Raw genomic sequence first — 27,367 nt, 5'->3', positions numbered from 1 at the left:
TTTTGTCTGTTAGTCTGATTCCACTTCTTCAAGGAAATCATAGATTGACAATTCTCTTACTTGCACGATTGCCGAATTGATAGACTCAGCAATATTTGATGTCATAGTCCATGCTCTATTAACTGGAGCGTAAAGCCTAGCCCACTTTTCCCTTCCAGCCAAATCCAAGTATTCCTTCACACGAATATCCACCTTATTAACCTTTTCCATTAACATATCAAACTCTTCTTGCGTGTATGCATTTGCCATTGAATAGAACACTCCACTCAACATCTCGTGACTTTTCCTATATCTACTATATACATTCTTCCAAAGATGCCATATGCACGCACGCAAGATACCTCAAATGAACCAGTCTTGGTATGGCCTCAGTATTGTAGAAATAAGGATTAAAGCACATATCTAATATCCTAAGCAATCTAAAGCCTGATTGCGAGAATAGATCATCATTGTATGGATATTTGAAGAAAACAGAACGTGTGAGTGGCATGAGTTTAGAAGTATTGGAAAGCATGTTACCTGCTGATCAGAACTGAGTTGACCACTTCTTTAGCTAGTCATTAGGAGTTTGTTGTCTTTTATCTTCTCAATAAAATCTACCTTTTCTAGAAGTTAGCTTAGCAGGTAGTTTAGTCCTCCTCTTTCAAAGGAGTTAGTTTAGGAAGTGGTTATTCCTTCTTGTATATAAAGGCTGCATTGATTCAATAAATGAACATAAGTCTTATATGCTCTATTCTCGTTCTTATATGGTATTAAGAGCCTCAACACACTCTAACGAGTAAGATCCTAACCTTTTTTTCCCACCCACCCTCCACAAATGGCCAATACACCCAGAGTCGTTAACGCTGATACCAATGTCGTTGCGACAATCGTCCAATTCAACCCAGCGTCACAGTTGCTAATCAAACTAAATGGCAGTCAAAACTTTACAACATGGAAAGCGCAATTTTCCATGCTTATGCGTGGTCATGATCTGTACGGTCATCTAGATGGGTATACTCCTGCCCCATCTCGCACTATCACCACCGGCACAGTCACCAATGCCAATCCAGCATTTCCTCTTTGGTTTCATCAAGACCAACTCATCCAGAATGCACTCATGGCATCTGTTGATCCAACAATTGCTTCAACTGTTGTGCTGCTGATTCAGCACAGAAAGCTTGGGATGCATTGCACATCGCATATGTGAACAAGTCCCAAACCAGAATTTTCAGTCTTCGCGATCGGCTTGCGAGACTCACAAAAGACTCCTAACCAGTCACTGATTATTTGCAGCAGATTCAATCTATTTTCGATGAACTATCTACTGCTGGTGCCCCGATCACAAACTCTGAACTTATTGTTAAAGTCCTGAGTGGTTTAGGTCCAGAATTCCGTGAGATCTCAGCTGCGATCCGTGCTTGTGACTCCACTATCACGTATGAATAACTCTAAGAAAAGCTTCTTGATCATGAGCTTTTCCTTAAGCATGAAGAGTCTAAGAAAGCTCTTAGCCAGATTACTGTTGTTGCTGCTACATTCAACAGGACTGGTACCTCGCACAATCGCAACAATCGCCGCCCCAACCATAACACGGGCAGCAACGAACAATGGCGATCCAACAATCGCTTTAATTCACCCAACCAGTGGCGATCCCCAAATAACAACAACTTCTATGATGGTGTTCGCTACCAATTGTGCAACAAGCACGGTCATGTTGCAAGTGTTTGTAGATCCAAATCTCACGATCATTTGGAGGACAACGCTCACTATGTTTCAGGAACCCCTACAACAGCCAACCCTTGGATTCTCGACTCTGGAGCAACTCATCACATAACTAATGAACCTCACAACTTGTAGGAATACAATGGCATGGAGGGGGTCTCTATGGGTGATGGTAACAAAATACCAATTACTCACACTGGTTTAACTCAATTACATGCATCAAATAATGCTTTCAAACTCTCTAACACTCTCTGTGCTCCTAACATTAAACGCAATTTACTTTCAGTCTCTAAATTTTGTCAAGATAACCTAACCTCTATTGAATTCCTCCCTTTTTATTTTTCTGTGAAGGACCTGGAAACGCGAACTCCGTTGGTGCACGGTCGGAGTCAAGGCGGTCTCTATGAGTGGCCACCCACACCTTCTAAACCTTATTCTAAAGCGCATTTGGCCACCACCAACACATCCATTTTCACCTGGCATCGTCGATTGGGTCATCCACACGCACGAGTTTTAAATTATGTTTTGAATAAATTCTCGCTACCTAGCTCGCGAGAAAAATTCTTAGTTTGTAATTCGTGTTCATCAAATAAGGCTCATCGCCATCCTTTTCAACAGCTTACTTTATCAAGTACGCAACCGTTTCAAACAATATTTAGTGATTTATGGGGCCCTTCTCCGGTTCTATCGATTGACAAAAAATTATACTACTGCATTTTTGTTGATCAATACACTAAATATACTTGGCTCTACACATTAAAGAATAAAAGTGAAGTTAAAGAGATGTTTAAAAATTTTCAAGCATTAGTGGAACGTCGTTTTAATACGAAAATTCTTTCTATCTACACAAATGGTGGTGGCGAATATAAAAGTCTTGATCCATACCTAAGTTCTCAAGGTATTGAACATCTTTTATCTCCGCCATACACCCCCAAAAGAGTCGCTGCCGAAAGACGGCACAAACATATTATTGAAATGGCAAGAACTTTACTTCACGAAGCATCGCTACCACCGACTCTTTGGTCTTTTGCTTGTCAACATGCAGTTTATCTTATCAATCGCCTACCAACCTCACTTTTATAGAATAAATCACCTTTTCAAATATTGTTTGGTCAAAATCCGGATTACAGTTCTTTAAAAATTTTCGGGTGTCTCTGTTATCCCTGGCTCAAACCATATTCAAAGAATAAATTAGAGCCACGGTCCACACCCTGTGTTTATTTAGGTTTTTCTTTAAAATATCATTGTCATCAATGTTTTGATCCGAAGTCCTCACAAATATATTTATCTAGAGATGTAAATTTTTTTTGAAAATAATTTTCCTTTTTAACATATATTTTCAACTATTTCTTCAACTTTTAAAACTCTCACGTGGGAAAACCCCACTGAAACTAACCCTACACAATCTCCTATTTTTTCTCCTTCTATAATAAGTGAATTACCCAACCCTATACTTCTCCCTCTGCCTCAGTAACACCACCCCCACAACCTCCCCCCGCACCTGTTCCAGTAACCGAACCTCAGCAACCCTCCCTTCCTCCAGCAAATCGGGTTGTCACTCGTTTCCAACACAACATTCACAAACCAAAAACCATTCTTGACTTCGTGGCTCACCTATCCCCCACTATTACTCCTACCAATTTTAAACAAGCTAACAAACACCCAGAGTGGCAACGAGCAATGAAAACTGAATTTGATGCATTGTTAAATAACCAGACGTGGGAATTGATACCGCATGACCCCACGAAAAAAATTGTCTCTTGCAATTGGTTAGACAGGTTAAAAAGGAAGGCTGATGGAACAGTTGATCGCTACAATGCAAAGGGGTTCACGCAGCGACCTGGAGTTGACTATCACGCCACATTTAGTCCGGTTGTCAAACTGACTACTGTGCGTATGGTGCTTTCAATTGTTGTCTAGCAGAATTGGCCTCTGCGACAACTTGATGCCAACAACATTTTTTTGCAAGGACATCTGGAAGAAGAAGTGTACATGGTTCAGCCATGGGGTTTTGAGGACGAGCAGTTCCCCTCTCATATTTATCGTCTGAAGAAGGCAATATATGGACTAAAACAAGCTCCTCGGGCTTGGTATAATGAACTGAAGGAGTTTTTTTTTTATGTGGGATTTTTCAAGTCGGAATCTGATGCCTCACTTTTCATTCGCACAGTGTCGAATAGTGTTTACGTCGATGATATCATCATCACCGGGAACACTACCACAGATGTAGATGGGGATATAATGTGTCTCGCTGGACAATTCTCCATCAACGATCTCGGGAACCTTAATTTTTCTCTAGGAGTTGAGATGCTCCGTGTTGCAGATGGGATTACATTATCACAGTCCAATTACATGAATGAAATCCTCTCTGAAGAAAACATGAAGGACTGCAAGCTGGCTAAAACTCCGATGAGTGCTACTAAATTGCTCCAACTAAATGATGGAGCAGAACCGACTGATGCCACCGCTATAGGAAAGTTCTTGGAAAACTCCAGCACTTATCGTTCACTCGTCCAGATATCAGCTTTTCAGTAAATAAATTGTCACAATTTATGCACTCCCCGTCTGAAGTACACTGGAAAGCACTCAAACGAGTGCTTAGGTATCTGCAAGGAACAATTCATCTTGGTCTTCGCATTCAGAAAGCCAATAATTTTAAACTCCACATGTACTCTGACGCGGATTGGGCTGGTGATGTCAATGATCGCGCCTCCACTACTGGATACATTTTGTTTTTCGGACAAAATCCTGTAAGTTGGTCATCTAAGAAATAACGGACAGTTGCTCGCTCATCAACTGAAGTTTAGTATCGTGCAGTTGCAAGTGCATTGGCTGAAACAAATTGGGTGACAAATCTGCTGCACGAACTAAATGTTTCAATTCCACAAGCACCAATCATCTACTGTGACAATATTGGTGCAACGTATCTGTGCGAAAATCCAGTTTTCTATAGCCGTATGAAGCATATTGCTGTGGATTTTCACTTTGTTCGAAAGCAGGTTCAGCAGAAACAAGTGCGCATTGTTCATATCCATGTTGCGGATCAGCTCGCGGACACACTCACCAAAGCTCTACCAAAGCCAGCATTTGACAGACATTTATTCAAACTATGCGTTGTTACATACTGCCTAGCTTAAGGGGGGGGGGGGGATTGGAGCACATGTTACCTGCTGATCAAAACTGAGTTGACCACTTTTTTAGCTAGTAATTAGGAGTTTGTTGTCTTTTATCTTCTTAATAAAATCTCCCTTTTCTAGGAGTTAGCTTAGCAAGAAGTTTAGTCCTCCTCTTTCAAAGGAGTTAGTTTAGGAAGTGGTTATTCCTTCTTGTATATAAAGGCTGCATTGATTCAATAAATGAACATAAGTCTTTTGTGCTCTATTCTTGTTCTTATAAGAAGGTCCTCTGGGATATCCATAATTTAAGTGTGTATACTTTTTTGATAAGGAATCTAAGTGTGTATACTTATAGAAATCAACTACACGGCGTAGACAATTACTGTTTCCTAGAAGACTATCGTAGCTATACCTCGTTATGAAGTGTATAAAGTTCTCATTTTGGGCTTCTCTCAAACACATATCTTGGACGAGATCATGCATCTTACAAGTCTTGATTTTTCCTAGGGAGCTCCGTTTGCTTGCTAAAACCAAACTTCTATCGACTAAATCCCTCAAATTTTCCTCTGCCACATCTTCTAGATTTTTATGTGTAACTTTCTTAATGAAGCCTTTGGCGATCCATAACCTTATCAACTTCCAAACAGGTATCTCAAAGGGTTTCTGCAAAAACTCCCATATAAAGGAAGCATGGTTTCAAGTACCGAGGCAAGTGGTTGTAGCTCAAAGAAAGTATGTTCAAGCAATCCAGAGTGTCATCGGCCACAAGTGATCCTACCTTTTTCGTAACATTCTCCCAAGAACTTGTTTCCTTGCTCATCTTGGAAAGTAGTCCACCGATTGCAACGACTTCAAGGGGTAACCCTCGGCACTGTTGGCCAATGTACCTTCTAATTTTAACCAATTCCGAAGGGCAACTACTGTTCCCGAAGACCTTATCGCGTCAAAGAGTCCAACTTTCCTCCATACTCAGAAAACACATCTCGTGAAGAGGATTACCAGAGCTAGCCGAAGAGACAACATCTACAAGCCTCATGGTCAACATGATTCGACTTCCATTATGATCATCTGGAAAAGATCTCCTTACCTATTGCCAAGCCTTGATAGACCACATATCATCGATGACCACAATATACTTCCTCCCTTTTAAATTTCGATAAACTCTCTCAGCCAGTTGCTCATTACTGTTTCTTTCTACTTCATCGTCAACTAGGCTAATGGAGAGAAGAATACCAAGAAAAATTTCTCTCGTGTCGAATTCTTGGGATACATTTGGCCATGCTCGAACGTTAAAATGGTATGTAATAAAAGAATTATCATAAACTCTTCTAGCCAATGTTGTCTTGCTAATACCACCCATCCCTATTGATAGAAAATAGGCATATATACGCAGCGGAAGCAAACAACTAAGATCATATTCTTACATGTAAAATAGACAAACATAATCAAATACGAGATTGTAACACTAACCTTTTGAAGCTGTTGCACAAGTCTTCAATAGCGTCCGTACTCTCCAGGTCTACGATCTTCTACTGTGTATCCTGAACTTCTATGAACGAAATACTTGAGTGGCAAGTATTGCGGCTAAAGAATCAATATAACTTAGTGTTGAATGGCCTTCTTTATATACACACGTTTTTAGGGTAAACCATAGCAAAAAACGTGTAGCCCTTTCCTTACCCACCAAGGATATTATTTTTCTTTTTATTTTCTTTGTTCTAGAATATTCAGGCACAGCAGCGACCACAGATTTAATAACGAGGCTTCCTATTGCGATATTCATTCGGAATATAAGTGAATTAATCCTACCACAATAAATTACAATTTATTCCACTAGAAAACTATAATTGCACTCCTCTGTTTAATTTCGAAATCATTCATTAAAACTTATTTAACTCCCCATGTTAAGATTACAGATACCAATCAAATAAATTAAATTACTGACAATTTAATTCATCGACTAATTTAATCCTTTATACTTCCGCTTAACTTATTTCATGTGACGGATACAAAATCCACCTGCAGGGTTTTCACATGAAAACTTATAAGCATCCATAAAAGGGTATCATCAATCTCAAAGTCAAGACACGGATTCTATCAACTAATTGTTATTTCACAAATGCACTTTGCCATTATCCAATTTACCAGGAATACATTAACTCGCAGTTGAGTCGTACCATTTAATAAATCAAAATAATGAACGAAGCACATTGATCATAACAATCATATCAAGATTAAGAGTACAAGTACATTTAATGAGCTAGAGAGGTTGTTTTATATATTCAGTACAAAAACACTTATCTCTACTTGGTCCGTTCAATACATACAAAATGTACTAGCATAAGAAGTTGAACAAAAACCATTCCAATAATCAAGATATATTATATTTTAATCATATGCTACAATCATCAAGATACTTTGCCCAGTTTCATCTTTGATTATGAACATTAACTTTATAACTTATAAGAACCGACAATTTAATCTTCTGCGCATGAGCTAAAACTCCATACACCAAATCGTCTACTATATAAGTAAAGGACACACATATAAACGAATGATCTATTTAAAATAATACTTTATTGAATTGAATAAATAAATAAACAATTATTCCAAAAGAAATAAAACATAGTACTATAATCAAACCGCATGGTTAATAGTATATCCTAACACCTATAATAGGGACTACTTCGAGCCTTGATGATTGCACGATAAGTCGATCTTTTATCTTTAGTAAGTCTTCATCTAGTCCAACAGTTATATCTTTTTGATTCGAAGTGAACTGAGAAGAAGTATATTGCTGTGTATCTCTTGATTGTGAGATTTTGTTGTTGAACCTTCTGACCTATATCTTTTTAGCCTCTCTTGGTATCAAATCCATTTCTTCAATTGCATATTCCAAGTTCTGATGAAAGATCGTATAAGCCTTTCTTCGTTCTTGCCTGCTTTGTCCTTCGTTTAAGCTATCATATACATGTGAGTCAATTATATCTTCCACTCCATGAGCAACATCTTGGATCATCCTTTCAAGATGTTTCATCTTTTTATCTTCATGGAAAACATTTGTAAAATCCTCGAGAAAGGCTTGAAAAAAGGTCAACTTCTCGCGGAGGATTTCAGTTTGCTCTTTTTTGTAGAACCCAATAATGTGACAAATGATCAGTTTGCGAGAGTTGATCTAGGCTTTGAAAAAGAGAAGTCACAGCAGCATACGCCGCCATATCGCTATTTTTTTTCTTACCAAACAGGGTAGTAGGAGGAATGTGGAAGAATAGAATGTTCTGAGTGCTTGATCAAGATGCCCAAAGTCCATTCTCTATGCCTTTCTTTACAAAGAAAAGAAGGGTACAAAATGTTTTTTAATATTCAAGTTGGAATAATTTAAGTCCAATGAGGCTAAAAAGTCAGAACATTGAATTACTTAGGTATGAAAGCTATAATTGTAAACCACGATCGAATAAGGTCTAAACAACAAAATAGTATATTAGTAGTAGTAATTCAAGTTGCAAGAACTCATTCAGAGACAAAACTAGTAATTAAAGCCGAGAACTTTAAGGCAGAACTAGTAAACTAGTATCAAGACACTTCGAATTTTGAAAACTTGGACTTAAAACACACTAGAGGTTATTTGTGCTTGCATAACTGATATCAAATAAGATATTTGTCCTAGATCTAATTAAGTTTGATTCATCAGATGAAAGTGGTATTCAATACTTATGCAACCATCAATAAGTTGGAATAGTTTAATCCAGATGAGCCCAAAAGTGATACATACAACTTGGTCATGTCTAACTAACTCAACAATATGGAGGCCAAAAGTCATACTACTTAATAGCTCATGTCTTAGAAACTCAACATGTCATTTTAATATGCCTCAGGACAGAAAAGACTAGTGAGATATTCCAAGTTCAGTGGGATCTTGTGAAAAGTGTTAGGCTAAGTCGGTCTAAAAACACTTTTAACATGACGTGATCCTATTTCTTTGAGCCAAATATGTATTATTTTTCAAAAGTTTCACACCATCAAGAGTATTCCTACATTTTTACATGTAATCTCGTTGTCATATTAACTTCTAATATTAAACTTTGTTCACACACCTATCGGCCTTTCACTCGAACGAAGTACCACATGGCTCATGTGCCATGGAGGTAAAAATTACATACTTTGGTTTTGTTTCTTTCCCCTTTTAGATCTTCTTTGGAGGAGTAAATTAGATATTTTTTTTCTTTTTTATTTCTTTTGAGATACATATAAATGGAGTAAATTTCTCAAATGATCATTGAAATTTCTCAAATGATCATCGAACTTAAAAGTTTTCCTACGAAAGTCACTAACTTAACTTTTGTAAGTCTATGATTATAAAATCACTCAACTTTGAATGATTTCTTGCAAAATAAATAGGCCGGAAAGCCATATAAGCAAGCCACATCAGCAAAAATAACTCAAATAGGGTCCTGAAGGACAATTACAAGTGTAAGATGAACGAATTCAGGAAATTTTTTGTCTAATATTTTATCGTTTTGAGTATCAATTGTAATATTTACCATTATTGAAGGCAGTATTTTAAAAGGCGAGAGCGTAAGGCGGGACGTTTTACGTCTGCTTCAGTGAGGCGTAAGCCTCGAGGCACAGGGCGTAAGCCCCATGCGGTTTTAATTTTTAGTATTTTATAAAATGATATAATTATAATAAATACTTTTAAATAGGTGAAATAGCGTAAAAAATTGAAGAAAACTATAAATAAGTGATATATATATGCTCCAGTACCCCCACAAAAAAAACTAGTTCGAACAATCTATTATACGCTACTTACAAGTACAAGTGACTGCTCGTTAATTTTTTGAGATAGTAGAAGACAAGATAAATAATTGGAAAAGAATATATATTAGGCATTCTAGCAATAAAAAAAAGGTCTTGACTTTTAAATTTAATGTTTCAATTCCTTTTTAAAACATTTGAGTAATTACATGTTGACTTTTGAGAATTTGGGCATTATATTAAGGACTTATTTAACAAATTTCGTTTTAGTTTGAAGAAGTTTTCTGGGCTTACGCCCCAACACGCCCCAATAAAAAAAACTCGCCCCAAACGCTTGGGCGTATGCCCCGAATTGCTGGGCGTACGCCTTTGGAGACTTTCGCCCCGACCCATCGCCCCGGGACATTTTTGGTACACCCAGCCCCGAAAACGCCTTTTAAAACACTGATTGGAGGATCTTACTTCCAGCAAAGATAACTCAAATGGTGAAGGTGCACCCACTTGGTCCAATCGATAGAGATCATTATGGAAACAATTAATACTATGTACTCCAATACTCAATCTGTCCCAATTTCGAGTGAGGAGGGTTAGTCTTTAATTGTCTTCAATTTTCGCCCTTCAAAAGTCAACTTATGCCTCGACTTCAAGGGCCCCGGCATAATTTGTGAGATATTATGTTTATAAAAATATGAACTTATGCCCCGCGAAAATATTACTTGTCTTGAGGGGAAAAAATTTAAGACCAGCACAAAATAGGGGCAAAAGTGCAAATGACCCATTCAGTGTTAGACAGCTTTGCCAATATTGATCCAGGCCCATTCTTAATAATACTTCCAAACATACCCTTAGGCTGGGGCGGAGGGAGGAAGGGCCAAGGGGGTTCACCCCCTTCGACGGAAAATTACATTGTGTATTCATAGTTAAAAATATTTTTTATGTATATATAGTAGACATTAAACTCCCTTTGACTTTTTCGTGTGTTTACTTTTTCATATTTTGTAACACTTAATGAAAATCGTACTCCGCCACTGCCCTTCGGGCCAATATGATTCACAACAAAAACACAATAGAGGTTTGTTTGTGCTTTGCATAACTGATGCTATTCAAATAAGAGAAGTCAGACGGCATTCAACACTTTTACAACCATCCAAGTTTGAATAGTTTAACTCTGCTGAGTCCAATAGCCATACCAATTTGGTCATCCACCCAAGTTTGACTAGTGATATGTTCCAAGTTCAGTAAATCTTGTGAAAAGTGTAAGGCTAACTCAATCTAAAGACACTTTTAACATGACGTGATACAGGATAAATATGTGTTATTTTTTCAGAAGTCTCATGCCATCTAGAGTATTCCTATATTTTATACGTATATTGTTGTATAAACACCTCTTATACATTATTATACACTTTTATACAAGGTTGATACATTGTCTACTCCAGATGCATAAAATTGTATATTGTTGTATAATGTTGTATATTATGAAAAAGTGGCTATGCGGGGTGTAATTTAAAAATATGGCTACGCAAATGTAAATTTGTATGCTAGGTTGTACGTTATTGAAATTTCCTCTAATTTAAATCCAGTGAGGCTAAAAAGTCATAACATTGCATTACTTCTAAGGTCTAAACAACACAATGGTAAATTACTAGTAGAGTAGTAGTCATTCAACTTGCAAGAACTGATTCAGATACAAAACTAGTATAGCCGATACATCAAGGACCAAAATGGCGAAGCTAGCCAAGTATTTTGAGATAGAACGTATGCACGAACATGATCTGTTTGGAATATATGTATTAAGATCCACTTCGAATTTTGAAAATTTAAACTTAAAACAGAATAGAGGTTATCTGTTCTTGCATAACTGATATTCAAATAAGATATTTAGTCCTAATCTAGTTAAGTTTGATTCATCAGATTAAAGTGGTATTCAGTACTTTAACAGCCATCCAAGTTGGAATAATTCAAATGAGCCCAAAAGTCATACATGCAACTTGGTCATGTCTAAATAACTCAACAATATGGAGGCCAAAAGTCATACAACTTAACTGGTCATGTCTTAGTAACTCAACAATATGTGTTATTGTGATTTGTGAATATGCCTCATAAGAAGACTAGTGAGATGTTCCAAGTTCAGTGGAGTCTTGTGAAAAGTGTTAGGTTAAGTCGGTCTAAAGACACTTTTAACATAATGTGATATTGTTCCTTTGAGCCAAGTACAACAACAACAACAACATATACCCCGTGAAATCCCACAAAGTGATACTTGTTCCTTTGAGCCAAGTCTCTGTTATTTTAAAGGTTTCACACCATCAAGAGGTATTCCCACATTTTTATATGTAATTTCATTGTCTTATTAAATACTAATGTTAAACACCGGAAATCCACATAAGCAAAGCCACATCAGCAAAAATGCCATGCTGGCTCTTTTTGCCCTATTAATAACATATTAAACTCCCCCCCCCCCCCCCCCCCCACCCTCTCCCCTCTCCCCAAAAAAAAAATAATCACACTCAATTTAGGAATCATTTGGTAGCTAGTTAGAGTTATGCTGGTATTAATAATACAAGCATTCAGTTATGAGGGAATCTATGTATTATTTTATGCTTGGATTAGTTATGCATGTATTATTTATTTCATCTTCTATCTTGCATAACATAATACATAGATTCCCTCATAACTTATATATGTATTGATTATTCGGATTTCTAAGTTGCAGACCAAACACCGTATTAGGTGTGTTTAATTTTATACATAGCAAAAGAATGCTACCAAACATGGTATTACTTATGCAGGATTTAATACATGAATAAACTTAACTTCTAACCATCTAGCAAATGACCCCTTATTTCTTAGATGACTCATGGTTAAAAACTATTTTGATTCCCATGTATATAAGCTGCTTCGTTGAAAATGGGTAGCACCAACTGCATGCAGAATACAAAGCCTGTAAATGACAAGTACAAGTGTAAGATGAATGAATTCATCAGATATTAATTGTAATATTTACCATTGGAGGATCTTCCAACAAGATAACTCAAATAGGATCCTGAAGGAATAGAGATCCAGTGAAGTTTATTAATATGTATATATTTTTAATGAATTTCTCAACAGACATATAGAATTTGAATCAAAGTTACTGAACTCCGCTGAACTCGTAATTTGGTCGAATAGAAGAATATTTGTCCCTCGAAAAAAAAACATGCATTAAGTTTTAGTTATCACATGGGTTTCATGCTAGACTTCCAGTGAGGCATTTTTGCTGGGGAAAAAGCAGAGAATTTGCGACTTGCGGCAATGTCAGAATTTTTAGCTTATAGATTTTGAATAACAATTGTTTTGTTCATTGGGTTCTAAGTAGATTTTTGTACATATTAAATAAATTTTATAGTAGAAATACAGGATATTAATCAAAATTATTGAATTATGCCGAACTCGTAACTTCCCATCACAAGTTCACAATAGGTTTGATCGGTAAAAGAGAAGATCCTTTTTTTCAAAAGCTAGGTCCTATAAGAGGAAAAAAGATTTGAAGAAAAGTATTCAGAAATGATGTTTGGAAATGTTTCAATTGAAAAATTGCTAGTAGGAAAAATCGGACTAATGCATTCAAACTTCTAATAACAGTGCCAATGGTAGACATTGAAGACACCGTTAAACTCAGACTTAAAAGGAGGACCACAAGCTCGTGGCATGAGAAAAAAAAATCGTTATATATTGAAACTCCTTAAAGTTAGCAATAATTTTTTTTAAATAACTATTTGTTTTTTTTTTTTTTTTGTGTAAGTGATTAATGAGGTTTGACTCATTTACAGCTAAAGGCCCTGCAAGTTTTTAATTTACACAAACATCACTAAATATAAAAATTAAAATTTCACCAAAAAAAAAAAAAAAAAACCCCACGCAACTTTTAAATAACCATGTGAGACAAGTGAGGGATGACTCAGTGGTTAAGCACCTCCACCCACGACCGGTAGGTCCTGGGTTCGAGTCACAATGGAGGGGAAGTGTGGAAACACTATAAATCCTCCTAAAATGGGAGGGGAAAAAAAAAAAAAACCATGTGATTGTTTATACTAAAAACTGTTATTAGACAACTTTTATATTGCTTTATTAGGTTATTTAAACAACTCACGTATTGTTTTAAACTATATCAGATTAATGCATTCAACCTTCTAGCAATAGTTTGAAATAGAAGAAGAACCCATATCATTTTATTTCATTACACTCACCTTCAATTATGGTGGAAACATTTCAGTCAAACATGGGGTAAATGAATAATTAACAATTTTAATTGAATTTAACTTTAAAATTATTTTTACAATATTTAAGAGCTTAATTTATGGAGAAGGCAATGGTGGGTGTCTGGGGAAGAGGAAAATAATGGGGCTAGGTGTGTGGAAGAGGGACCAAATTATTTGGAGATAAAATAACTAAAAACAGCAAGAAAAAAAAATCTAAAAATAGAAAGAAAAAAAAAGAAGAAATAACAAAAAAATCTTAATAAATAAAATAGGTTGGACATGTGGCATTCTAATAACGGTTCAAACTCAAAAAATTCACGTACACTCGCCTCTTTTACGTGTAGAATACACGCGCAATATCTGGCAAAGTGATATGTCTTAGCTACACTAAGAAAATATTGAGGGGTCCTTTGGTTGGAAACAACTTGTTTCTGAGAATAGTTATTCTGGAATTAGTTATTCCATCCTCACACAGGGATAAAATAATACTATAATTTTAGAATAACCAATTCTGGAATTAATTATACTGCTATTTTATCCCAACTAAGCGTGAAATAAACTCATCTCAAATATAATTTTGAAATTATTTATCCTTATCCCTCGTATCAAACGAGTCATAAGTGTGTAAGAGGTTGTCGTGGTGGACAGATATATCATAAGAATTTGATCTCAACTTCCAAAAATAAACTTATGTGTTTTGCCTATTATTTTTAGTATAATAATTTCTATATTTCGTTGAGTCCCAAATTGAATCTTAAAAATTGGTCAAATTTTTCAAGGGTCTTTGCTACACCTCCCTCCGTCTCATATTAGTTGTCATATTTCACTTCTTCAGAGTTAGTTTAACTAATTTCGGAGCTAAATTAGATTAGATTAATTCATACCTTAATATTATAATTTAGATATTCAAAATTGTAAGAAGAGTACTATAGATTGCAATTTTTCTCATATCATATGATGAAAAACATATATTCTAAAATTTTGATCGAAATTTATCTAATTTGACTCTCATGGAATGAAACATGACAAGTATTCCGGGGCGGAGGGAGTACAAAACTTAGCTCCCGTTTGACCATAGATTTTGGGAGCATATTTTAAAGATTTGCTTTTAAATTTTTGTTTGGCCATAAAATTTTGACAGATTTTAAAAATAAATTTTCAAATTCCAAATTCTATCTCAAACCTATTTTGGGGCCAAGATCTATGTTTTGACCTTTTCAAAACTTTTAAAATTACCCTAAACTTTTATATTTTATAAAAAGACTTCATATATTTATGACCCAACTAATTCTATTTATCATGTTCCTCTATTAAAGCCATATTTATCATATTTTTATAATTAAAGCAGTCCCTTCTATAAAATGAACGAGCTAAACTAGTTACTATCATTATTTTTTTTCAAATTCTGGAATAACTTGCTTCCAGTTCAAATCCTGAAATAACTTGCTTCCAACCAGACGACTCCTGAGAGCTAGACTTTTTCATATTTCCCTTAGCTGAAGGAAAATTCAAACAAACAGAGGAAAGGAAAAGCAAATCATTCAATAAAAGTACACTTACTATTTATATCTTGCCAGATGTCACATCCACACCACTTCTTCTCTTCTACTCCATAGGTTCCTTGGTCCCTCCCTCCCTTATTCACACATTAATTGCTGCTACTACCTTAGCACCCTTCTGCTTTTTCTACTTTTTTTTTTCTTTTTTTTTTCTTTGTATATATTTCTCTCCACAACTTTCAACTTTCAACTTCACATACAAAATCACTATTAAATTTGCTTTCCCTTCCTCAAAAACCATTTTTAAATTGGGAAAAAAAGAACTTAAAAATGGATTCAAATCAAGAAATGGCATTGAGCCAATTGAGGAAATCAGTTGAAAAACTTGGATCTTCAACTGAGGTAAGAAAAAATTAATCCCCTTTTTTGTTCTAAGTGTAAAGTTCATATCTTTTTACTGAAAATCAGTTAGTAATTTTTTTTTTTAAGTGTAAAGTTTAAATCCTTGTACTGAAAATCAGTTCTTTTTTTTTTGGTTTTAAGTGTAAAGTTCAAATCTTTGTACTGAAAATCAGTTCTTTTTTTTCTTCTAAGTGTAAAGTTCACATCTTTGTACTGAAAATCAGTTCTTTGTTTTTTATTCTGGGAGAAAGGGTCAAATTTATCCTCCAATATAGTTTATAGTTTAAATTTGTCCTCCGTCAAAGTTTGGGATCAAATTTACCCTCCAACTATAGTTTATAGTTTAAATTTGCCCTCCGTCAAAGTTTGGGATCAAATTTACTCTCTTCGTTAAAGTTTGGGCTCAAATTTGCCTTCCAAGTATGGCTGATATTTTAAGTTTGTCCTCCGTCAAAGTTTAGGATTAAATTTGCCCTCTTCTTCAAAGTTTGGGATCAAATTTGTCGTCCCCATTAGTATACTTGATAAATTTGCCCTTATAGGGATGAAAGTCTGACTTGGACTCCACGACCCAAAAAAATTAGCCACGACGGATTCACGTAAGCTCCAAGTAGACTCCCAAACCCAATTCTCTTTTGAAAAAAAAAAAAAAAAAAACTGATTTGAGGTAGGCCTAGCGTGCAAGCCATACTTGGAGGATCAAATTTGATCCCAAACTTTGACGGAGGGTAAATTTAAACTATAAACCATACTTGGAGGGTAAATTTGACCCTTTTCCCTTTATTCTAAGTGTAAAGTTCAAATATTTGTACTGAAAATCAGTTTTTATTATTTAAATTTTTTTATTCTAAGTGTAAAGTTCAAACCTTTGTAGTAAAAATTAGTTTTTTTTTTTTTTAAACCCATCTTTCCACTAAGTGTAAAGTTCAATTCTTTATACTGAAATTCAGTTTAAAAATGAAACGAAAACTTTTAAAACTGATGGTTCAAAATAAGCCATAAATATTTGTGCAGCTACAGATGTCTCATTAGGGGGTAAAATGGAAAATTTACAGTCAAATTGTCACTAAATATAGAAATGTGTCAGGATTGACCAAAAGAGAAAGTGTGTCACCATAAATGGAGAAGAGGAGTACTGAAAATCAGTTCTTTTTTTTCCCCCAATTTTTCTTCTAAGTGTAAAGTTCAAATCTTTGTACTGAAACAGTTTCTTTTTGGAAAATTTTCAAAAATATACAACCTAATATACAATATTATACAACATAGTACCTGGGGGGAAGCATTATACATAATGTATCAACCTTGTATAAAAGTGTATAATATTGTATAAAAGGTGCTTATACACAAAGATGAGCTAAACCGGGTAACAAACTCAAAATAAGGGCTAAATCGAGTAAATATTTTATCCTAGTAGACATGGTGTGTAATTTTTCACTTTTTTTTTTTGCAGGGTTATGGAGAGAAGACACTAATGAGGTTCTTGATTGCAAGATCAATGGACTCAGAAAAAGCTGCAAAGATGTTTTGTCAGTGGAAAAAATGGAGGGCTGAGATGGTTCCACGTGGTTATATACCGGATTCTGAAGTTTCAGATGAATTAGCATCTGAAAAAGTTTATTTACAAGGATTGACCAAAAAAGGGCACGCTGTTATGCTAGTTAAAGTTAACAAGCATTTTCCTTCTAAGGATCAAGTTCAATTTAAGAGTAATTTCTTTTCCCTTTAGAGTAAAGTTTCCTTATTTTATTTTTACTACATTGCATTTTTTTGAAGAACTAGCCCAAATTGTAGTGCGCTCAATTGCTTAAACTAAAAATAGCCGGCAGATATATAATATACGTATAATCCATGTATAATATGTGTATAAAATCCGGTTGGCTATTTGTGTAAAGATCCCCTTTTTCTTGTTCTTGGTCAGTCCATGACATTTATCGTTTATCTTGTTTGTGTGTTTTTCTGACACTAAGAGATATTCTTGTTGGTTCCTCAGTGATGCCTTTTTTATCTTTTATTATCCTGCTAATGAGCCATTAGACAATTCTTTAATTTAAACAATCTTGTAATTTAGTAGTTGATTGTTACTTTCTTGGACTTTTCTTCTTGTCATTGGGCGGTCACTTGATACCGGACATAAATAGCCACTTTTTAACCCCTATAATCGAAAAACAGCCACTGTGTACTTAAAAAATAGCTAATGTCATGGAGTTTCAATCTTCAACTGGCGAAACTTATAGTGTCATGGAGCTAAACCTGTAGAATTTGAAACTCTATCATTATTTTTCAAAGATATGACCGAAAAGTGGCTAGTGAGTGCTATTTCTGACTTGATATTTTATACATACCAAAGGGAATCTCCAGCAGGAAAATAGTTTTCTTTCAAGCAATGAGAATCACTAATCATTATTACCAATAATATATTATTGAAAGGAATATTATGTGTAAGGGTGGTTGATTATGTTTATTAAATTATGAGTTGATTTTGTGGAGCTTCTGTTGAGGACAAACTGCTAACTAATATCTAACCAGCTGTAAATTTTAAATGTAAAAACTTGATCCATAATATTGGATATCTAGTGGCAAATGGGCGAGTCGACTCAAACTCGAGCAGGTCAACTCAAACTCGAGCGGGTCAATACATGTTAAAATAATAAACAGGTCGTGATCCAATCACCATAAGTTTGCTTGGATCAAATTGGTTGGGTCAAAATGGGACAAATAACAAGTCATAACCCAACCCATCTAACATGACCCGGTCTCTCCTCCTTTTTTTATTTTGCTTTTGAAGGAGAAAAGTGAAAGTTACTGAAATTGAATACTTGTGTCAGAAATTCCTCGAATCGGTTTGATATTTCCATAAAGGATATGATTGACAATTCAAAGTTGCACATTATCCATTTCCTGCAATGGATCCGGTGGAAAAGGGTTGCTAAATTTATACCGTTATTTCATATGTGACGTGTATTTTTTTTTTTTTTTTGAACTGTTAGCTTAAGTTCTTTCAAATCCATATAATTCCCAATCACCAAATTTTATTTTGTATGTTTGAGTTTCGGTTGCATGTTGACCTGTTGAGTTCAATCCATTTGGTTAAGTCAATAAACCAGTCGTAACCCAACTCATTTAACATGACACGAGTTGGGCGATTACAAAAAGATAAGTTGATTTTGCCACCTCTATCGGCAAAGGTGTGCAAAATGTGGTAGGTTTGGCGCGCCTGATCATATGTTCACCCATAACAAAAGCAGCTTAAGGACCAAACCTTAACATGTGCTGCTTGTCACCTTCTCTACTCTCTTTCATTGACTTTTGGGTTACTTATTCACTTAGCAGTTTCCTAAATTGGTATCCCAATTTTTCCAGTTTAATAGGTTAGTTAAACACTACCTTGTCAGACTGATAATGAAGTTTGAAAGTCCCGAATGCTCAACATGGTTGTCTAGGTGTGTGGTTTCGTTGGCTTAGTCTTGCATGCAATAAATTAATGTTCTTGCTATGTATTTCCTATTTTAAATGAAAATTTATTTTTGGCGACTAGTAAGGGTATTTCTTGAATCTATCCTTCTTAATACTTCCTCTTTCTTTCTGTAGGATGTTAATGATTTCTCTTAACGATAAAGTTAGTATTGACACATTCGCCTCTTATGCAGAATTCGTCATTCATCTACTAGACAAAACAATTGCAAGGTATCATTTTCATTCAATCATGTTGCTCTTTGACCATTTGGAAAATTGCATATTAGAGAGAGAATGTGTGTGTGTGTGTGTGTGTGAGAGAGAGAGAGAGAGGGCGAGAGCGAGAGAGAGATGGCATTCTTGATGAGAGGGGGTGTGATGGGACTTGCAGTAGAAAGTGTATGTACTTAACATATTTTACATTTGTTTCTGCTTTGTTAAAGTCTTATTTCCTTCTTCTTTGTCTTTGAATGAAGCGTAATCTTTTGTAATTGCGTGTGCTTTGAGAGAAATGGATGCATATGTTTGACTAATAACTAGAATATTGTATGAACAGGCTTTTTATGATGGTGCTTTATTGTGCATTATTCTGGTTTAGCAGATTGTTGAAAACTATTTTCCTACTATTCTCAAAAATTGATATATGCAGAAGATGGTGTTCATTCGGGATTATAGATCCTTTGTCATGCTTACTGAAATATTTTGTTGTTTTTGTCACTCTTATATCTGTCTTTTTAATGGAAGCTCTCTTACTTGTCCCAGAAATGATGATACTGATAAACTGCTTAGTGAAGTTATGCTCTCTAAACAAGATGATTGCCTTAAGTCACAGACCTTCTGTTTCGTATGGGAGTGATAGTGTTATTTAGGTTGTGTTCACTCGTTAAAGAGTAGAAGAAGTGCGCATTATCAGTTTCCTAAATCTCCTATCCAAATATCAGATTTCCAGGTTGCATCACTGTTGCGATATCAGATTTTGGAAATCACAACCAATATTTGCCCTTGATTCTATTCCAGGAACAGAAAATTATGTTTTTTGTCCTGAGAATCGTGGTGTTGTTTCTAACTTGGACCTCTTTGTGCTTGTTTCAGTTCGTTCAAAGGTAGAGAAATAGGAAATGAGAAGCTTGTTGGAATTCTTGATCTCCAGAGTATTACCTATAGCAATGTTGATACTCGTGGATTAATCACTGGTTTTCAGTTTTTACAGGTAACCCCTTTGTCTTTCCATAGTGCGCAAACCATTAGTATAGAGACGCACATAGCCGGTTTTATAAAAAGAGACATAATTCTTGTACCATAGACAATGTTAAATAGAAGTCGAGAACCTTATACATCTCTTGTCAGCTATAAGACAGTTCAAACCGTCAACATTAATGGCTTATAGCTTGTTTTGCCAAGCTTCTAAAATCAGTTATTTTGAAAAAGCACTTTTTTCTCAAAAAAAGGTACTTTTTGTGAGAATCAGTTTGTATTCGGCTAATAAATTTGACCCAAAAACAAAACAAAAAAAAAAACAAAAAAACTTTTGAGTAGTAATTAGTGTTTGGCTAAGCTTTTAAAAAGTACTTCTAAGTATATTTTCTCAAAAGTGCTTTTCAAAAGAGTACTTCTGGGGCCAAGCTACTTTTTCAGCTTCTCAAAAACAACTTCTGCATCTAAAAACACTTTTTCTTCCCCGAAAAATTGGCCAAACACCTTAACTCTGAAAAGAAACACTTGTCATGAAGGAAAAAAAACTGTTGACCTTGGAGAAGCTTGGTCAAACAGGCTATTAGTAGAAGAACTTACTAGACTATGAGCCCTTTTGGCTTAGCTTATAAGTTGCTGCCGTTTTCAGCTATTTTGAGTGTTTGGCTGGCCAGCTTATAAGCCATTTTGTGCTTAAAATAAGCCCAAAAAAATAAGTTGGCCTGTTTGTCTTAGCTTAATTATGAGCCCGTTTGGCGTAGCTTATAAGCTGAAAACACCTTATAAGCCAAAAAAATTTTTTTTTTTTTTTTTTGGGCTTATAAGCTATAAAAGTTTTTTTAAGCCCATCCAAACAGGCTCTATGCAGCTGGTATTGAACTCTCACATCTGAGCTAATAGTTAAGGCTTTGGTTTGCATGCACTATGAGGCTATGCCGCTATGTTGCTCGGACTCTTCAAACATACCACCGGGTGTGTCTCGGATCCTCCAAGAGCTATGCCTTTTTGGAGGATCAGCCAAGGGTGCGATAACATTTTTGGAGGGTCTGAGCAACATAGCTATGAGGTTCCATTGGTGTAACGAATAGTTTGGATATGTTCCACTAACTTAAAATCTCTGAAAATTCTGGTCAAAATTGTTGCTCCTCTTAAGCTCTAGAATCTCGATCTAGACAAACTAGTAGCAATAAACTGAGCAACTGAGTTGATGAAGGCCAAACTGCTTCTGTTATTCTTCTAGTTTTGTGTTATATTGATACTGCTAGCTAGGGCTGTTCACAGTTTTGGTTAAAATCAAAACCAAACCGAAAATTTAACCAAACCGAATAAAATAACCGACATTTTGTTTAGTTTGGTTTGGTTTGGTTTTAAATTTGAAAAACCGATAATATTTGGTTTGGTTATGGTTATAGTAAAAAATAACCGAATAAATAACCGAACCAAACCGATAATTATATACATAAAATTTATAATTATTTATATGTATAATATTAGCTTTTCATAAATAATTAAAGATATTTTATACCTTTTAATTATTAATTTAATTTTGGTCTACTTATTTTTAAGGCCCATGTCTTAAAAGAATATATCCAACAATCCAAGCCCAACTCTAATAAGTCGTAAGCATAAGGGTTGTTTGTATTTTGAAACCTCTGTTTGACTTGTTCTTTTGAATCTAAACTGCGTTGCAAGTTTGGTCCACCTGATTTGTCAACAGCGTGTCTTTCCCTCAATATGCAGCAAAGTTCACCCTTGTGGGCTATGAGGAAAAAAGAGTTTCATAAGAAATTTGAAGAATGTAGAGAGAGAATATTTGAATTGTCACGGCTAGTCATAAACCGAAAAACCGAACCAAACCGACAATAACCAAACCGGTGGTTATTATTTTACTTGGTTTGGTTATGGTTTTAGACATTTAAAAACCGACTAAATTGGTTTGGTTATGGTTTTAACCAATAACCGACCCAAACCGAACCATGAACACCCCTACTGCTAGCTACATTTAACGCAGTTTTTTTTTTCCACAGGCTTACTACCCTGAGCGCTTAGCTACTTGTTACCTTTTAAACATGCCACAGTTCTTTGTCACCATATGGAAATTTATTTGTCGCTTCCTTGAAAAAGCAACTCAAGAGAAGGTATGTCAGTGTGCGTAATGGCCCATCTAATGATGCTACGTTTAACAAATTACACGTTTAAACGAATGGCCTTTGATACTAGATCATTTCTGCAGCTATGCATCTCATAATTTCCTACATAGTTTTATGCTCGGTGGATACAATAGTACCATCTATGTTGCTCGGACTCCTCAGAAATGTCGACAAACGCATGTCAGATCCTCCAAAAGCAGTGCATTTTTGGAGGATTCAATACGGATAGGCTAGTATTTTTGGAGAGTTCGAGCAACATAGATAGATTACTGTTATATTGAACCAAAACTAAAGCTAAAGCTATTTTCTAAAACCGTTCAAGTGTTTCTAATATCAAAACACTATACAGATCAGGATCGTTATAAGTGAAGAACAAAAGCAAGAGTTCGTCAGAGAGGTTGGTGAAGACGTCTTACCGGAGGAGTATGGAGGGCGTGCTAAGCTTGTACTTTTGCAGGATGTTGCTGTGAATTACTAATACAAGGTGGAGGAACATGGAAAGGGGAAATAAGAGGAAAAAGAACAGGAAAAATTTCATACACCTACTAATTTGTGTCATTAATATTACTAAACTTTTACTTCTTGTTTCCTTCTAGTCATATAATGAAATTTAGAAATTTTTACTGTAGTACTCAACTGCTACAGTTCAACCTGACTCTTTTCCAGGTTATTTGGTGAATTTGCAATACGGTACTTTCTAAACTTACCAAATAGTCGGGTTTGTGTTTTCTTTTTAATATGATAATAAATTTATGTTTTAGTTTAGTGCGCTTGCTTTTGGTCCTATATTCTCTATGAGTCTTTTAATCCTATTAAATTTTTTGGCTAAATACCTAGATAGCCCCTTAAACTTGACACCTTTTGTAACATAGGCACTTAAATTTACATAGTGACCAGATAGACACTTGAACTTGATAAAAGTGTATCTTTTAAACACTTGTGCACATAATGCCTAATGCGTGGAGTACACATGCTTTCATGTGTTAAATAGACTAATTATTAAATGACACGTGTAATTTCAAAAAGAATTGACAAATATAAATTAAAAAGTAGAATATACAATAAGAGTCAATTAATTTAAAAATAAATACAAATATGGGGAAAAAAATCACTTCTCACCCCCACCACTGCCAGGTCACCCCCTCCATTTCTCCATCCCCCAAGCCGTCCCTTCCTTTCCCACAGATGGACCATTTTTAACTTCTTCGTACCAGAGACCTTCTTCCCCATTCTTCTTCATATTTTAATTAATGTAGTTCTTTTCTTGATTTTTGTTTTTTTTGAATTTGGACTTTTACAATAAAAACTTATTCTCTGGCAAATTAAGTTTTCTAAAAAAATTGGATTCAAAAGCACAATAATGCTGCATTGCTAATTGATTTTTCTTGTATTGTTTTCTGAGTGCTTTTTAGATTCGATCTAAACAAGAAAGACTTTCATAACTATGGTAATCAATTCGTAATTGTAATAATTTCAGCTAAAACGATTTGTCAAATTATACTTTTTTTGAATAATGAACTGAAATAGTAATAATTATTTTGGGGAAGAAAGAAATAAGCGAAGGAGCTCAGTGGTTTGAGAATCTTTTACTGGTTTGGGCTGGAGTGGCCATTTTCATATACTCACGAAGAAGATGGACTAAAATCTTTTAGATATAAAATGAAAATATTAAGGTAAAGTTAGCACTCTCACGCGCTCAAAGTTTTCCTTAAAACACACAACTTGCCACGCCTTCCGTGAGTGTCTAAAAGCTACACTTTTGTCAAGTTTAAGTGTCTATTTGGTCACTATGTAAGTTTAAGTGTCTATGTTATAAAATGTGTCAAGTTTAAGGGGCTATCTAGGTATTTAGCCAAAAAAATTTATGCCGGTGGAAATATAGAGAAACATGACCAACGAGCATTCATATCGTAGATCTCGACTTATTTGGGTCTGAGGTGCAGTGATGTGGCTGAAATTTTCACTAAAGAAATTCAAAATATAAAGAAGTAAATATACTAAAAAACTAAGTGGACTAAACGTATATTATATATATATATATATATATATATATATATCACAAATAATTTTTAACCTTATATATGTCATATGATTTTACATACGATGAACCTCCGTCTAGTACCTAACTCCGCCCATGTTGAGGTGTAGCTGTCGTAATTTTGTTTTATTATATAAAAATAGAAAAAATTAAATATCATCATAAATATTATATGAACAGGGGATTTTTTTTTTTTGTGGGGGGAGGTGGGGGGGGGGGGGGAGGGGGGGATTGAAGTTAGTACGAATATTATAGTTAATAGTAAGGTTTTTGAGCCATTTGATGGTTTTTAATTTTCATTAAGTCTTGTTGGAGTGTATATTTTCTTGAATCTCAAGGAACGAGGCTTGAAGTACCAACTGAGAGAACATCCCATTTTTCCTTGTATCTTTTTGTAACTATACTCGCTCGAGCACATGTACATAATAGGGTAGCGTTCACTTTTTGAACCTCTAAATGAAAAATAGCCACCGTTCGAGATATAGTTCAAAAATAGCCACAATTTGAATTATTGAACAAAAATACTAAACTTGAGCTACATAGACCTGCTAATTTATCTTCTACCATTTTTTTTTTTTTTGCACTTCAAGACATCCCAAACTCAAGGATTGAACTATTGCAAATGAAACTCTACGATATTATGACGAGGGAGGTTCAGTTTTTTGCACTTCATAAATTTCAGGCAATGTCCTGAAGTTCACATAAAAATTTAAGTTTTGTAATCGTGTTCGCCTGTTAAGTTTGTGATATTTGAGTGAAATGATGTTTTTTTAGATATCACGAATTATTTTGTTAGATTACAAGACAAAAAGGTTATAGCCTTTGCCCAGTTTATTTACCCTTAATGAAAAAACTTTTATAACTACAGAAATATTATAACATGTTTTAAAGTCACAGGTTTAAAAGTTTTATTATCATACAAATAATGACCACAAGTTCAAAAAGGTTTTTTTACCTTAAACTTTTTGCCTAATATAATATGTTCACCTGAAATGGAGGGAATAGTATATTGTACTAAGCTTCATTACAAAATATGTCCTAAGCTTCATTACAAAATATGTCCAGTTCTTTTATTAACTCAATCACTTTAACCCGCTCAACTTCAATTTAACTTGCTGATTTGACACCTGTGGCTTAAAGAATCAAAATATATAATCCAACCAATACCACACATCTAAAGTTACCAAAACCTGTCTGAGATGCAATTGTAAATTAGGTGGTCCAATCTTGGTCTAAGTCAGGTAAATCATCTAAAGCCTAAACCACTGATCATCCATCAATGTTTTCAGCATTCTATTTTATATATATAAAGCACAATATTTTTAATTTTTTTATAAAGTTTGTAAGTTTAGCCAAGTTCAGAACCAAAGCGGCTGAAGTTGCAAAATCTGTGTTTAAAATTGTATGTTCAACAGTTCAAGCATATTTAGATACTAGTAAATTTGTTCGCGCTTTGCGCGATTATAAAAATACCAATAAGTTTTCATAAAATTAATTTAGATAGAATAGATAAAAATAAAATAAAAAAATCATTGTATATGCATAGAAAGTTTAATTTTATTATATTGATTAAATAAAAAAGATACTACTGTTTGGAATTAGTTGTTAGTTGAACTGCATTTTTCATTATCAATTTCTTTCTAAAGAAATAGTAAAAGAAGAAGAGTTCTAATACATGCTTTACTTTAAGTATCATTTTTCTTATATTCAAATAAGAGAACACGTGAATTCAAAACTAAAAAAAATACCAACTTATTATTAGGTTTGTTAACTACCAAGTGCAGCAATACAAAGCAGAGGCTGAAGCCATACCAGGCTTAAAATTTTCCAAACCTTTTTCCTTTGCTAAGTGAAGTACAAATCAACGTATAGCTAAATTTACAAAATTATATTTTCAACTTAGAATATTCTTTTTATATTAATTTCAACCTAGTATTCACGTATATATGTACAATATTTGAGCCTACACCTTTAACATTCAAGAAAGTGTCGAAGGCCGCCCTTGCATCAATTAGACTGTAGACACTCATGTATAGATGTATGTATAATATTCGAGACTAAATACACCTTTAACATTCAAGAAAGTGTCACTCTTGCATCATGAACTGGTCTATAGACACTCACATGTAGATATATGTACAATATTCGAGCTTAGAAACACCTTTAACATTCAAGAAAGTGCAAAAGGCACTTGCGTCAATTGGACTGTAAACACTAATGTATAAATATATGTGCAATATTCGAGCCTAAAAACACCTTTAACATTCAAGATATTGCCAAAGGCCCGTACATCGATTGCCTATAGATACTAATTTAAGATTAGATTGTCAATACATTAAGAGAGAATAGTCTCATTACTATTGACAATAATCAAGTAGTCTGTACTCAATTCAATAAGTACTTTAAAACTTTCACTTCCACCGATAAATATTTAGTTCAATAAGCAGTGGATCATGAAGTAAAATATGAATACTTGAGATTTTTACAGATTTTGACCATCAACTTCTAGAACTAAAATGGAAAAAAGAAGGCTAACAACAAACAACAAACAACAAACGTGTGTTGCAATCACTCTACTCTTCCACATATATAAGGATTGAAGATAATAACTTCATAGTAAGCAAAAGCTAACACAATTCCCAAAATAAACGACAACTTGTAACAAAGGACTCATTAACACCAATTTTCAGATCAGTGACAATAAAGATTTTTTAGCATACCTTTAGCAAAAACACAACTTAGTAATAGTTTGACCCTTGTCTGGACCATCCTTCACCTCAAAGAACAATGAAGTAATTAATAATGAAAGACGGTTTTC

At 34.7% G+C, this 27,367-nt stretch overlaps 1 protein-coding gene across 2 annotated transcripts; it reads left to right on the top strand.

Annotated features, from left to right (window-relative positions):
- Positions 1–15,394: 15,394 nt before the first annotated feature.
- On the top strand, positions 15,395–23,276 carry LOC132625857 (SEC14 cytosolic factor). Of its 2 annotated transcripts, XM_060340451.1 has the most exons (6): positions 15,442–15,717; positions 17,168–17,423; positions 19,365–19,401; positions 20,263–20,380; positions 22,389–22,499; positions 22,861–23,276. In XM_060340451.1, exons 1-6 carry the CDS (start codon positions 15,646–15,648, stop codon positions 22,987–22,989), a joined length of 723 nt encoding a protein of 240 aa, XP_060196434.1. In that variant the 5' UTR covers positions 15,442–15,645; the 3' UTR covers positions 22,990–23,276. The 2 variants fall into 2 exon arrangements, with proteins under 2 accessions (XP_060196435.1, XP_060196434.1); XM_060340452.1 differs by lacking the exon at positions 22,389–22,499 and having other exon boundaries at positions 15,395–15,717.
- Positions 23,277–27,367: the final 4,091 nt, after the last annotated feature.

Source organism: Lycium barbarum, chromosome 2 (genome assembly GCF_019175385.1).
Source record: "Lycium barbarum isolate Lr01 chromosome 2, ASM1917538v2, whole genome shotgun sequence".
NCBI lineage: Eukaryota > Viridiplantae > Streptophyta > Magnoliopsida > Solanales > Solanaceae > Lycium > Lycium barbarum.
Note: the sequence above shows the minus strand (reverse complement) of the source record. Positions and strands in the feature narration are given on the sequence as shown.